The 12,155-nt window shown below is 38.6% G+C and overlaps 1 protein-coding gene across 1 annotated transcript; it reads right to left on the bottom strand.

Moving 5' to 3' along the window:
* Positions 1-455: 455 nt before the first annotated feature.
* On the bottom strand, positions 456-11,971 carry znf292a (zinc finger protein 292a). The gene is made up of 8 exons (XM_060879476.1): positions 11,788-11,971; positions 9,388-9,542; positions 9,222-9,300; positions 8,775-8,910; positions 8,427-8,629; positions 7,918-8,054; positions 7,389-7,527; positions 456-7,290 (listed from the first exon to the last, which is right to left on the bottom strand). The coding sequence occupies exons 1-8, from the start codon at positions 11,935-11,937 to the stop codon at positions 853-855; spliced, it is 7,437 nt and encodes a 2,478-aa protein (XP_060735459.1). The 5' UTR covers positions 11,938-11,971; the 3' UTR covers positions 456-852.
* Between the last annotated feature and the right edge of the window lie 184 nt (positions 11,972-12,155).

Below are 12,155 nucleotides of genomic sequence, written 5' to 3'. Positions count from 1 at the left end.
TTTAGGTTACCATCTGTATAGAATTTTACTTCTCTCTATCCACATGGGTTTCCACATGGGGTTTCCTCCTACCGCCCTAATACATGACTTGTAAAATAGATTTGCCTAAAATAAATTATGTATGTAATGGTGTCATGTGATGGTGTAGTGCCCACCATATTGTCATTAACATATAGAAGAAAAGAGTGTATAGGCTTATATTTGCTTAATTATTATCCTGGGTTTCTTTGTTCAAAAACAACGTGGGGAAATAAAACTTGAGTACATGCAACTACAGCCACCGAAGAAACCTAAAAGCCTAAGTATATAATATTTGAAGCGGCCTTGTAGTAAAAGTGTACCAATAGGTAAATGCATTAAAATTTATCCTTGGTCATGTAGCTGTAATAAATAAATAAATAAACAAACTCTTGTTTACAGAAAGCATTCAGGTTACTTTTATTGAATATTGTGTGGAAGACATATACATTACTATACACTACAGTGAAGTAAAAAATAAATATATACTTAAAAAAGAAACAGATCCCATAGGGATATATCAAAACATTTTTTTTCAGCATGTGTGTAAAATATTACATTTAGCAAATGCTAAGCTTTAAAAGAGAACTTACTTCATAAATACAAATATGTTTCTACATAACATTTAAACCCTAATGTACATAATGGTATCTCAAAATGTAAAATCAATATTTTGTATAAGAATCTGTCTTTTTCAGTCTTCCCAAATCAAATGAAACACTTGAAAATCCTCGGACCTGTTAGCTGATGTACCTGTCTGCAGCATGTAACATTATCTAATCCTGAGTGCAAAGCTCTGAAAAGAGACAGAGACGTCAGTCTCAAAGCCAGTCATCAACTGCACAACCACTTTTTCAGGATGACCATGGGCCGCATGTCCTGAAGTTGTTTCAGCAAAAGATCAGCACCACTGGAAAAACTTCCATCCATAACAATCTTAACATTGTTGACAGACTCTAGCTTGAGAGGATTTCGAAAATGAACCGTATTTTGGTCCTCATCTTTCTTCAGGAACATAGAATTTTTATAGATACTATTAACATTTAGGTTTTTTTGTTTTCGTTTTATTGGCTTGTCAGTCCAATCACTTTCAGATGATTTGCGCTTGAAAGTATTTGTAGGTGGAGGCTCTTCAAATAATTTAAGTATTGATGCCTTGAACCCTAACGGACTAAATAGCTTTTGTGCAACTCCACTCTCTGTCTGCTCCTGGTAATGGGCAGCAGAATTTGATGTCGATTCAGAAACATTCGGGACAAGGTTGCTATCTGTAGTGCCATGTCTAAGACTTTGTTTCCGTTCTGGATTGATTTTTAGTGTCTGTTCTGACTTTCGTGGCCGCCCCCTTTTGCGCTTTACTGGTATTAGTTCGGATGTACAGTTCGCAAAGGCCAGTTGCTCAGTTTTAGGTGGCGCTCCAATTTCATGCTCTAGACCCTGACAGTTAATCGTGGAGTTAGCAGGATCAGCCTTTTGCGGAAGATCAGCGTTTTGCAGAGGATCGGCCTTTTGCGTGGGTTCAGCATTTTGCTGAGGATCAGTCTTTTGTGTGGGTTCAGCATTTTGCTGAGGATCTGCCTTTAGTAAGGAATCAGTTTTTTGGATGGAATCAACTGCTTCCACGTGATCCACCTGGTGCTGAGGACCAGCTTTTTCAGCAGGATCAGTATTTTCACCTGAATCAGCCTTTCCAAGCTCAGTGGTGTCTGATGAATTGTCATCCGATTTACCCCCTTCTTTATTCCTTAATCGTGAGTTCTTCTTACAAAATATGAAATGGCTCCTCTGATTCTCAATGTAGCGCTCTGTGAGACCATGAGTGGTGTAATGCTTAACTACGTTCCGCTCTGTACTGGAGACTGAGTCACAGCCCTTAATCATACATGGGTACTGAAGAGGAAATTGCCTAGTGCACATGGCAGATGCCTCGTCCATGGATTTCAAAGAGGGCTTTCCGAAGCTTGTCCAGTGGTTACGGGCCTTTTCCTCCTTTTTCTTTGAATTTTTCTTTTTCAGTTTAATCTTGTTACTTGAAATATTCTCCTTTCCATCGTTAGGCTTTGTGGAAAGTGTTTTTGCTGATTCAGTTTCTGTGTCGCACCTTTTTTGTTTCTGTTTAATGGCTTCAAAAGTTGTCTGATGTTTTTTTATAAAATGTCGGAGAAGATTAGACTTTGTGGTATAGACCCTGTCACAACCCTCATATTCACACTTGAATGTGAGGTCGACACTTTCAAAGTCTCCATCTGCAGAAACTCTTATTGCCTTGTGGTCATTCTTAATGTGATCAATGTATTTTAGGTGACAGGTGAAATAGGCAGAGCATTTTGACTGATCACACTGAAATTTCCCTACTTCAATGCCTGATAGCAAAGCACTAGCTTTTTCTATTGTGCATCTGTGGAGCAAAAGATAATGTTTGAGTAAGCTTGTAACTTTAGTGACAACCTTTGAACATTCTTTCACTTGACATTTGAATTCATGGACACGTGGAGGCCCATCACCATGATCACCACTGAGGTTTTCATTTGCTTCGTCTAAAATCTCTGACTGATGCATCGCCTTGTAATGCAAGATAAGATTTTGTTGTATAGAAAAAGCTGCTACACATCCTTCATGCACACATCGGTATGGCCTGTACAAACTAACTTCATCATTTGCATCAACAGAATCAACTTTGGCCACAAGATTCTTGTGTGGTTTCTCTTTTTTTATTGGTTCAGGCCTCTCCTTAGGCTTTGATTTTTTTAAATTGTCCATGTGTTCATTTCTACTTTCTCCAGCATGTGTGGACAAGGAATTGGCAGCTTGCTCCAAAACACAGGGTTTGTCAAGAGGAACAGAGTTTTCAGCTGCCAGTTCTTGATTAACACTTATTGTTGAACTCTGCACACTCAGGTGATCTGCAGTACAACATGATCCTTGCAATGGTTTCAAATCCTTTTCTGATATTAAAATAGGACAGGGATTTTTCGGTAACATATCAGCAGCTGGATTAATAACACTGCTTATTAGGGCAACCTGATTAGGACTTTGCACTTTTCCTGCAAAGTCTGCTGGTTCACTCTTTATATTAGTACTTGTCATGCCAAAAGCTACATTTGAAGTAGACTGCACAATAACATTTTTTGATCGAGGCATAGCAAAGTTCTTTGTTCCATCTTTTGAGGCAGAGTTAGATGGTTTTGTCTTTCTGCTTTGTCTGCCAATTTTTAATTTAGATATTTCCTCCCTTGACAAATGATGCACATTTTTATAGTGGATTTTAAGGCCTGTGGTTCTAGTAAATGTCTTTGTGCACATGTGACATACGTATGGTGATAATCTGTCTGGGTTCCTCTTCAGTTCATTTACTTTGTCCTCAGTGAATTCATGTACGCGGACTAAATGTTTAAATAAGGCTTCCTTTGTCATTGCCCCATACACACAGCCATGTTCTGTACATTTAAATGGTTTAAGAATATTCTTCAGATCATGAGTTTCCGCCTGACCTTTCACGCTATTACAGCTCTTATTTGTTGTTGTTGTTTCGGTGACAGTCACAAGGTTTTGCAAGGCAGGTGTAACTTTTAAGGTGTCTTGGGTGAGTCCATCTACTAAACCTAAGCGTTGTAATGCCTGTTCAATTTCTAAAATGTTGCCATCCTCACCAGGTGATATAGAAGACATTTCGGCTTTCAAGTTACTTTCAGTAACAGTTTCTGGCAAATCAAGAATCTTCGAAGATGGCACACTAGATGAACTTCCACTCTGATTAGGAGGGGCTATGAGTGGACTTTCAGATGTGTCTCCAGATGACAGATGGCCATTCTGAAGACTGTAATTTGGGCTGTGGATTTCTGTAAAGCTGCTATTGTTAAGGACATCTGATTCTGACTGCTGAAGTGATTGAGGATCTTGCCCATGCATGTCATTTCTGTTAAGAGGTATTGGGATGGTTGAAATATCTGGATCATTCAGAAAATCAAGAAATGATGTAGGCAAATCAGCAGTTAGATCAACTTCATCTAATGGTTTGCACTGAGAACGCTTAGATAAGTGTCCTCCAAGAGACTTGGTGCTGCTAAACTCCCTGTAGCACCTGCAGCAAATAACTTTTCCGTCTTTTATTATCGCAGGCCACTTAGTCCTCTTCGACGATCTAATTTTCTTCATTTTCGTGATTTCACCAGGACTTGTAACACTATTATCACCACAAGAAATGTCTTCACTTGTCACTGGTGACATTTCTTGTGTGAGTAAATCATTATTCTGTTCGTTTTCCATTGCTGTAGTACTGGCATTTGAAACAGAAAAACATTCAGGTTCTTCTTTGCAAACAGGCAATACAAAATGGGTTTGACTTTTAACTTCTGGTGAGAACAGTGGATTAGCATCACTAACTGCGTATTCTTTTTCTGGCTTTAACGGGGTCTGTACTGCAACGGAACATGTCTCTGCAGTGTAAGATGAAAAATATGGATTGAAATTCTGTTCTGACACAGAATTCAAATCACTTACAACGGCTGGAACACCACTGTTTTGGTTTTGTCTGATCTGCATGTATCCTAGTTCTTCACTTGATGGCATTTGTGATATCTCACATGTCTGATCACCATTAAGAGCATGTAACACCCTTAAAGAGCTTGAAACATATTTAGAAGCTTCATTCATTACACTTGAGTGCGAATGCACATTTCCTGTTGATAGTGTGTTACTGTCATGAGATAAGGAAGGAGCATAATCCAAGTCTCTTTCTGAAAGTAGATCAGTGTGTGATAAGTATAATGGATAAGTCTGCTGTAAGCCATCAGGCATGCCCATTGGAGGGAAGTGATTCTGGAGGGAGTAATCAGAACTGTATCCATCAAATGAAGTTGAAGTCCACGACTGTGCCATCTGTGACTGCATTAATGGAGTCTCAGTTAGGGGAGATTCATTCTGAGCACCTTCAAATTGAGGGCAAAATTTGGCACCGAAGGTTTGTGAATCTATAGGACCAGAAAGATGTGGAATAGGATCTACATCTGTATCTTCTGGCTGAAGCTTAACCTGACGGATTGTTGGATACTGGTGGGGTATTGCTTTTGCTGAAGATTTTATCCTTTTTTTGGAAGCCTGAATATTTGGAAGTTTATTATCAGATTTTTTTGCAGCAATTTCTGCAATCCTCTTGTACTTCCTTGACAGTTTCCATTCCTCAAAAGCTTCAATGTGCACGTTTTTAACATGTCTTGACAAACTTTTTGAAGTGCTATATTTTCGTGTGCAAGTCTCAAATGGACAGATGTGAGTGAGATTTTCTACTCCATTTTCAATATTTTTTGGTGACAATGGCTGTACACATGCATTTGTTGAAGTTTCATTTTGTAAATCAGGTGTCTTTTGAGCAGTTGTGATCTGTGTACAAGTAATGCAAAATAGCTTCTTATCACTCAAAAGAGTCATAGTGTCAGTGCTGTTAAGAGCATCAGAGGAAACAGAATCATCATAATTGATTGGAATAGGCATCAGTTTCACATAACATGTCCGAAGATGAACATGGTTTGCAGACTCGTTGCCAGACTGCGTCACACAAGCTGTGTTTGGTGTAGTAGTTGCCTCATTAGTCTGTGCAACAGAAGGGTCCCTAGCTAGTGATTGGTCATGTGTGACTGATGATTCACTTGTGTAAGATAAAGAGTGATCAGGCTCCTCTACAGTGCCATGAGTAGAGTTTAACATGTTGTCAACAGACTGTTTTGTGTTCTGTAGACTAGAATCTTGTGGAACAACAGCGATTTGATTTGAATTCTGTTCTGTGTTCAAAGATTTCTGGGGTTCTGTCTCACTTTGGAGAATGACACCCTCAACGTGCTCTTTCTGATGTAAATTCAGTTGAGACAGAGTGTAAAATATCTTGCCACAATTATCACTTTTGCAAGTGAATGTGATGTAGTGCTGTGCTTCATGATCATAGAGTAAATAAGCTTCACTGAATACTCTCCCACAGTTTGGAAACATACACTGTGCCTGGAATTCTGAATGCACCTTTCTGTGCATGAGAAGTTCAGCATGCGAGTTAAAGCTGCATTTGCATCCCAGCTGAATGCAGAAATACGGTTTCTCACCACAATGCATTTGTAAGTGATCATTTAAATGAGTCATATTAACGAACTGACGACGGCAATACTGGCAAATTGCTTTCTGGCTTTGTACTTCAAGAAAATGTGTAGCCTCCTCTTCATTTTTGTGTGCCTTAACATGTGCAACCAAGTTTCTGAAGTACTTGAATACCTTCTGACAGCTTGTAACAGGACATGAGCAATCTTCAGTGTTTTCAACATCACGTACAGGGTTCCCTCGTTTGGGAGAGCAAATTTTAGGTTTAACATTTCCAGAGGTGCTAGAATTAGTGTTTGAAGGTCCTACAACGGTAGTGCACACGGTTTGGTCAACCTTTACAGCCAATTTGCTGTAGTCTTTTTCACTATTAGTCATCAGGGGTTCGGCAGAACTCAGTTTTTTGTCTTTTGCATTCATAGCAGCAAGCCGTTCTTTGCATGACTGTTTCACATGTGATGCTACATGAGGCTCAAGAATTGCTCTTGTCTCAAATGTCTTAGTACATATTGGACAACGGAAAATACCATCTTGGACATGCTTCAGTGCATGCTTCACTATCCTGTGCCCAAGGAACTCCTTATCGCACAATACACAATACTGCATATAAGCTTGCCAGTTGCGAAATCTTGCAGAGACAAATCCCTTTTCCCTCAGCTTTTTCATTTCCCTCTTTTTCTTTCTCTCAGCTTCAATGCCACTAGCATTACTTGTTGAACTAAGGGTGAATTCCAGATGTTTGAAATCATTCTCGTGAGCATCCAGCAGCCCTTCGTTTTCCTCACTGTCATTCAATTTGTCAATGGAGGACACAATAGATGCTTCCTCCCCCATCAGAGCAAGGCAATGACGCTTCAGAGTTTTCCAGTCCCAGAATTCAGGGTCAAAAGGCCACTGTGTCTTCAAGGCCAATAACAAATCACAGCGTAGTGAATTTGGAATCGGGAGACTTTCCTCCTCGAGCTTCTGGTCAGGTTCGTTGAAGAGTGTTTCCACCGCATAGTACGAATCCACAGTGGGCTTAACAAGAAACTCAGTTAACTGGCATGCCCGCTTCACTTCCAAGTCTAAGGGCAACAAGCAGGAGATAGTTTTGCAGATGGTTGTGTTGCAGTCTTCATTGTCACTCAATCCTATTTTCAGAGCTTGAATGCACATTTCAATGCACACTGGAAGTCCTTCATTCTGAACCTTAAAAAGAGACATGTATAACCTTACTTTGATTTACTTTGATATTACAACCAAATGAATATTCCTGATTTAGTGTATTGGTTAAAATGAAACCTTACCTCTGCTTGGATAACTTTGATGAGAAGGAGAATATGGTAAACACTGCCAGAGAGTTGCGCTAACAATCTGCATTGGTCCAGAAAGGCCTGTGCTGATTCAAGACGTATTAGAAGCTTACTCCAAAACAGTGTCAGTTCCCTGAAAATTCAATTAAAAGGATTGAACTCAACTTGTTTTCCTGAAATACAGGCAAAGGAAATGATAAAAGAAACACAAAAATTAATGCATTTCTATCACTATTTATCACTAAGTAGTCTCCAATCAGGTACTTCAAAAGAGACATGTAAATAATCCACAGCCAATGCAATATTTTATGAAGGAATAAATGTTACCCTTCAAGATCTTAGTAACACGATATAAGTCTGACCTCAAATATTATAGGCAAAACTTAAAATATATATAATTTTGAATGATGAATAGGGTGTTGGGATAGTAAGACCCATAAATATACTTCACACTCAGAATGGTTGTGTAAAGCATGCCACCCACAGGCACAATACTTTTATTAAAACTTAAAAAGGGTCATACCAGGCACAATACACATCCCCTTGGAGAAGTTGGCGCTTGAAAAAAGCAGTGCAAAGGCTCAGGGCACCTTTTTCATTTTCCTCAGATTCTAAGTTACAAATCATATCCAAAGCATCTTTGCAGTCAATCTCCTTTATCTGTAACAGACATTTGGAAAACATTACTAGGCTTACAAACAACTGCACATGGAAAATGCTGAATTGTGAAGATATTAATGTGTGACACTAATAGAAACTTTTAGTGCTTCATTTACATTTGAACCGATTTGTATTTTACAACGTGTGCATACCTACTGTTCCATCACATTGTTATATAAAGATATTAATTCTATGTAAGAACAAAAATGGCCCAATGGTCTATGTACAGGTATATGTGAGAATGTCTTTTCAGAGCAATCTGAAATAAGGCAAACAATTACTAAATTTGTTCCCCAAAGGAAAAAAAGAAAGAAAGAAAGAAAGAAAGAAAGAAAGAAGACAAAACGTAGGCAATAGTTAATAAACACTCGCCTCTTGCATGAGTTCTTGTTGTGACATTGTCTCACACAGACATACAAGGTAAATCTGCTTGAAATTCTTCTTTCCACCAAATTCAGGAAACTCTGCACATGTTTTTGCAAGTACTGCTGCTTTTTCCACACACTTCTGTTTGATAAGATGCTTTATACGCATATCAAGCAGTGTAGGTCCTTCCTGAGCTAGGAGCTCATGAACTGTGAAGGAACAAATTGCAAAGTACAAACATAAGGGGAACAAGTAAAATAACTAACTGCTGACAGAACCATTCATTCTTCTTACTGATCCACAAAGTCAATACAAAATACTGTACATAACAATAACACACACCAAAGTGTTTACCTTTTTCAACATCAGGTATGTTGTTTGAGAGAATGTGACACAGAGTGGAGTTGGTCCAAACCCCACTTTCATTAGCTAGAGCCATCAGTGTACTAAGCTGCAAATTCCCATTGCCCTGAAGAATACTGTGTGCCACCTGGGTGAATGATGATGATGAGAACATTTGCATCTGTTAGTAAATTGTTGCCATCAAACAAGACTCTGTAACTAATGAAAATTTTACTAAATTTTACCAACTTCAGCTAAAGCACAGCTGTATTTATGCAATTATCCAGTTACATTTTTAACATTTTTATCCACATTAATAAATTCTTTAAAATTCAAATCATTCAAAGCTTTAGTCTAAAATCTAACATCCTCTTCTTCAGAGCAGTGACACGAATTGCCTCAGATAGACCACTGCTCCTAAAAGTACATTTCAAGTGACCTAAATAAATAAAGTCGAACCTTGACAGAAGACTGAAATTCTTCCCATAGGGCATCTGGTACTTTCACCGCAAGAGAGAGTAGAAAATCCAGACAACTCCTAAAATGCATAAATATTTTTAATTAAACTGACTGAATTTTAATAAAGTCATAATACACCTATCATATTTAGGTTACTTCTACTCACAAAGCTAACTTCTCAAGGACAACTGTGACATGTTCACATTCAGGAAAAAGACAGGGGGTGGCCTCAGCAAAGCATAGTATAGCCACTGTATACATCTCCAGCAAAGGCAGTGGATCTTCCTCTGACTTCCATTGGCCCCCATGTTCCACAAGAATCTGTTAACAAAGGGGAATAAATGTACTGTACTGTTGCAAAAACAGATGAACTGAAATTAACTGAAAAGGCAGATTTTGCCATATGAATTATAATTGATGTAATAATAACACATAACCGTAATGGATTTAGCAATGAGAATATGTGAATTCTTTGCACACATAGTCATTTGATAGCATAAAATGTGTCTGACACTACTGTCTTTAAATCTGATACAGCGCCCCTGGAACAGGGAGGGTTACGGGCCTTGCTCAGATGTTCAACAGTGGCAGCTTAACAGTGCTGGTGCTTGAACACCGACCTTCTGGTCAACAACCCAGAGCCTTAACCACTTGAGCCACCACTGCCCATTTACAAAAATAATGAAAGCACTGTAAAGCTCCATTTTCAGGGGAAAATGGTACGATTCCATTGCACTAGTGAAGCCTGAGTGTTACCCCAACTAAATGGTTTTGCCATTCAATTGTCATTACAGCGTTATACATCTTTTAATTCCGTCCTATTTGAAAGTGTGATGCAGAATGCAGAAATGTTGAAGCTTCATTCATAGTTTTTTTTTATTATTTTATTTTTTATTTGTTCATAGAATTTTGTAAAAAAAAATACCTATTAAATAAATGCCATCTTTCAAAATAGTTAGCTATGATGCAAGAGAAATAATTTTTTTATGTTTGTCTCATCTTTCAAATCCTACTGTTACTTACCATGTTACCTTCTCTCCTAGTTTGTCCTAATCACTTACAGATGATAGTATTCACAAAGTTTCATGGGAAGTAAAAAGGAAACGAATTGAGAATTTTGTACAGAGCAAAAAAAAAAAAAAAGGGTAAAAAAGGGGGGAGTTTTCGTAATGAAGTAGGATCACCTACATTCTACATGTTTATTAGCTAGATTGTCAACAATAAGTTAAAAGCTTGTTCTAAAATAAAAAAAATCCTGAAATTAATTAAAAAAATTACTTAAAAATACTAAAATAAAATAAAAAATAATATAATAAAATATAATGAAAATTTAAATTCAAATAATTAAAGATAGCTACTTAATGTTGGAAAAAAATATAAAAAATAAAAAGCAGAATTCTTCAGATATCATGATGGACATAATTGTGCATAATTGACTATGATGATCAGAGACGGTTAGGTCAACACACATGGGACTACTGAGCCTGCACTGTTTATTCAATCGTTTATTTATTCTTTCATTAATTAATTAATTTATTTTCCCTTTATAACAGGGCTGGGGTGGGGTGGGGCTCTTTGGTTATACGGGCTTGTCAAATTATTGTATTTTCCATAGTGCCCCTGTGTGTATGTGTATAAATAAATTCCTGTAATATCCTTTAAACCCACTCAAAGATTTGCGTGTATGTATTTATTTGCTGGCGTGTAACAGTTCTTTTCCTCCATGTTGCCCAGCCCCAAATCTCTGACCAGCTTCGACCCAATTCCAATAAAATTTGTCTTCACTGCAAGTCAGCATTGATCAGCTAGTTAGCTTCTGCCATCTTAATTTTAACAATGTGCTCGTTGCATCTCAGTATTTTTTATTTATTTGTGCACAAACACGTAATAAAATATACATCAAATCGAACGAAATGCATGAAGAAGAAGAATAAAAAAAAAAAAACACGCAACTACAACGTTTGCGGTTAATTTCATGCACGGTCTCTGTGGCAGCTGTAGAAACTGCAGAAGTAGCATATTTATGGACGGATTTCATCATTCGGTTGTAAAATTCTGATCGTTGTTATCACAAATAACATCGGAACGTTCAAAACTGCCATCGGGGTACAAATGCTTGTGTGGATGACCGTGTTTTAGGTCGAGACCCCCTCTTATTATCGATGCAATTAGGCGTTTAGGTGCCACAAAAAGCTAGCCAGCTAGCCACTTAGCCGAGCAGCTATCAAGGGGGGCGGGGGGAGGGAAAGAGGGGGGGGTTTGGCAGACTACAACATACCTGCTACTTTTACAACATAAATACAGCTACGTGAATCTTTACACAACTAACAAACCAACTGCTTTGAAGGAACGTGTTCTTTTCTATACTGTACTAATGAAGCACACTGCAGTGTATTTAAAACACTAGGCATTTTCCCCTCAGCCGGTCAACGGACCGACAGTCTGCAGGACAGCGCTAACGGAATTAGCCATCCAAGCTAATCCGTTCTCTGCGATGATGGAGACGTGCAACTCCACCACCAATCTGCCTCAAACCGAGCTGGCAAAATCACAGGAAAACCCAAACCTGGCAAAATCCGTGGCAGAAGCTAGCGGAGGCGTCTAACGCCGAGTCTGCGCTGTCTCGTAACACCGTGGTTAATTCCTGGAACCGTTTTCTCAGGGCCACGGTTTCTTCTCTTCTGTTGTATTCTTTCTCAGCCTCCTCCTCCGCCATCTTCACAACAATCACGGCTGCGCGCGCCCGCTAGGCCCTGCTCTCGCGGTCCGTGCCGCGCGCGCGCACTGCGTGCTCGACGCCTCTGGGTTTTTTTTTAACGAGGGTGCGTGTACTGCTTTTAGGTCTGATAGATCTAGTGAATGAACTTTTGTTCTGGAATATATTATATATTGTATACAGCTGGAATGTATGTCAATTCCATACGAGTTTTAACT

This window comes from Tachysurus vachellii, chromosome 10 (assembly GCF_030014155.1).
Source record: "Tachysurus vachellii isolate PV-2020 chromosome 10, HZAU_Pvac_v1, whole genome shotgun sequence".
Taxonomy (NCBI): domain Eukaryota; kingdom Metazoa; phylum Chordata; class Actinopteri; order Siluriformes; family Bagridae; genus Tachysurus; species Tachysurus vachellii.
The sequence above is the reverse complement of the archived record's forward strand: the minus strand, read 5'-3'. Positions and strand labels throughout refer to the sequence as shown.

What these genes read in the sequence shown, in the direction of transcription:
- znf292a (XM_060879476.1), bottom strand. Translation starts at nt 11,937, where the DNA reads ATGGCGGAGGAGGAGGCTGAGAAAGAATACAACAGAAGAGAAGAAACC. An exon ending in GTCCTTGAGAAGTTAGCTTT is followed by an intron (nt 9,301 to 9,387) that starts GTGAGTAGAAGT and finishes TATGCATTTTAG; the next exon opens with GAGTTGTCTGGATTTTCTAC. An exon ending in GGGGATGTGTATTGTGCCTG is followed by an intron (nt 7,528 to 7,917) that starts GTATGACCCTTT and finishes TTGAATTTTCAG; the next exon opens with GGAACTGACACTGTTTTGGA.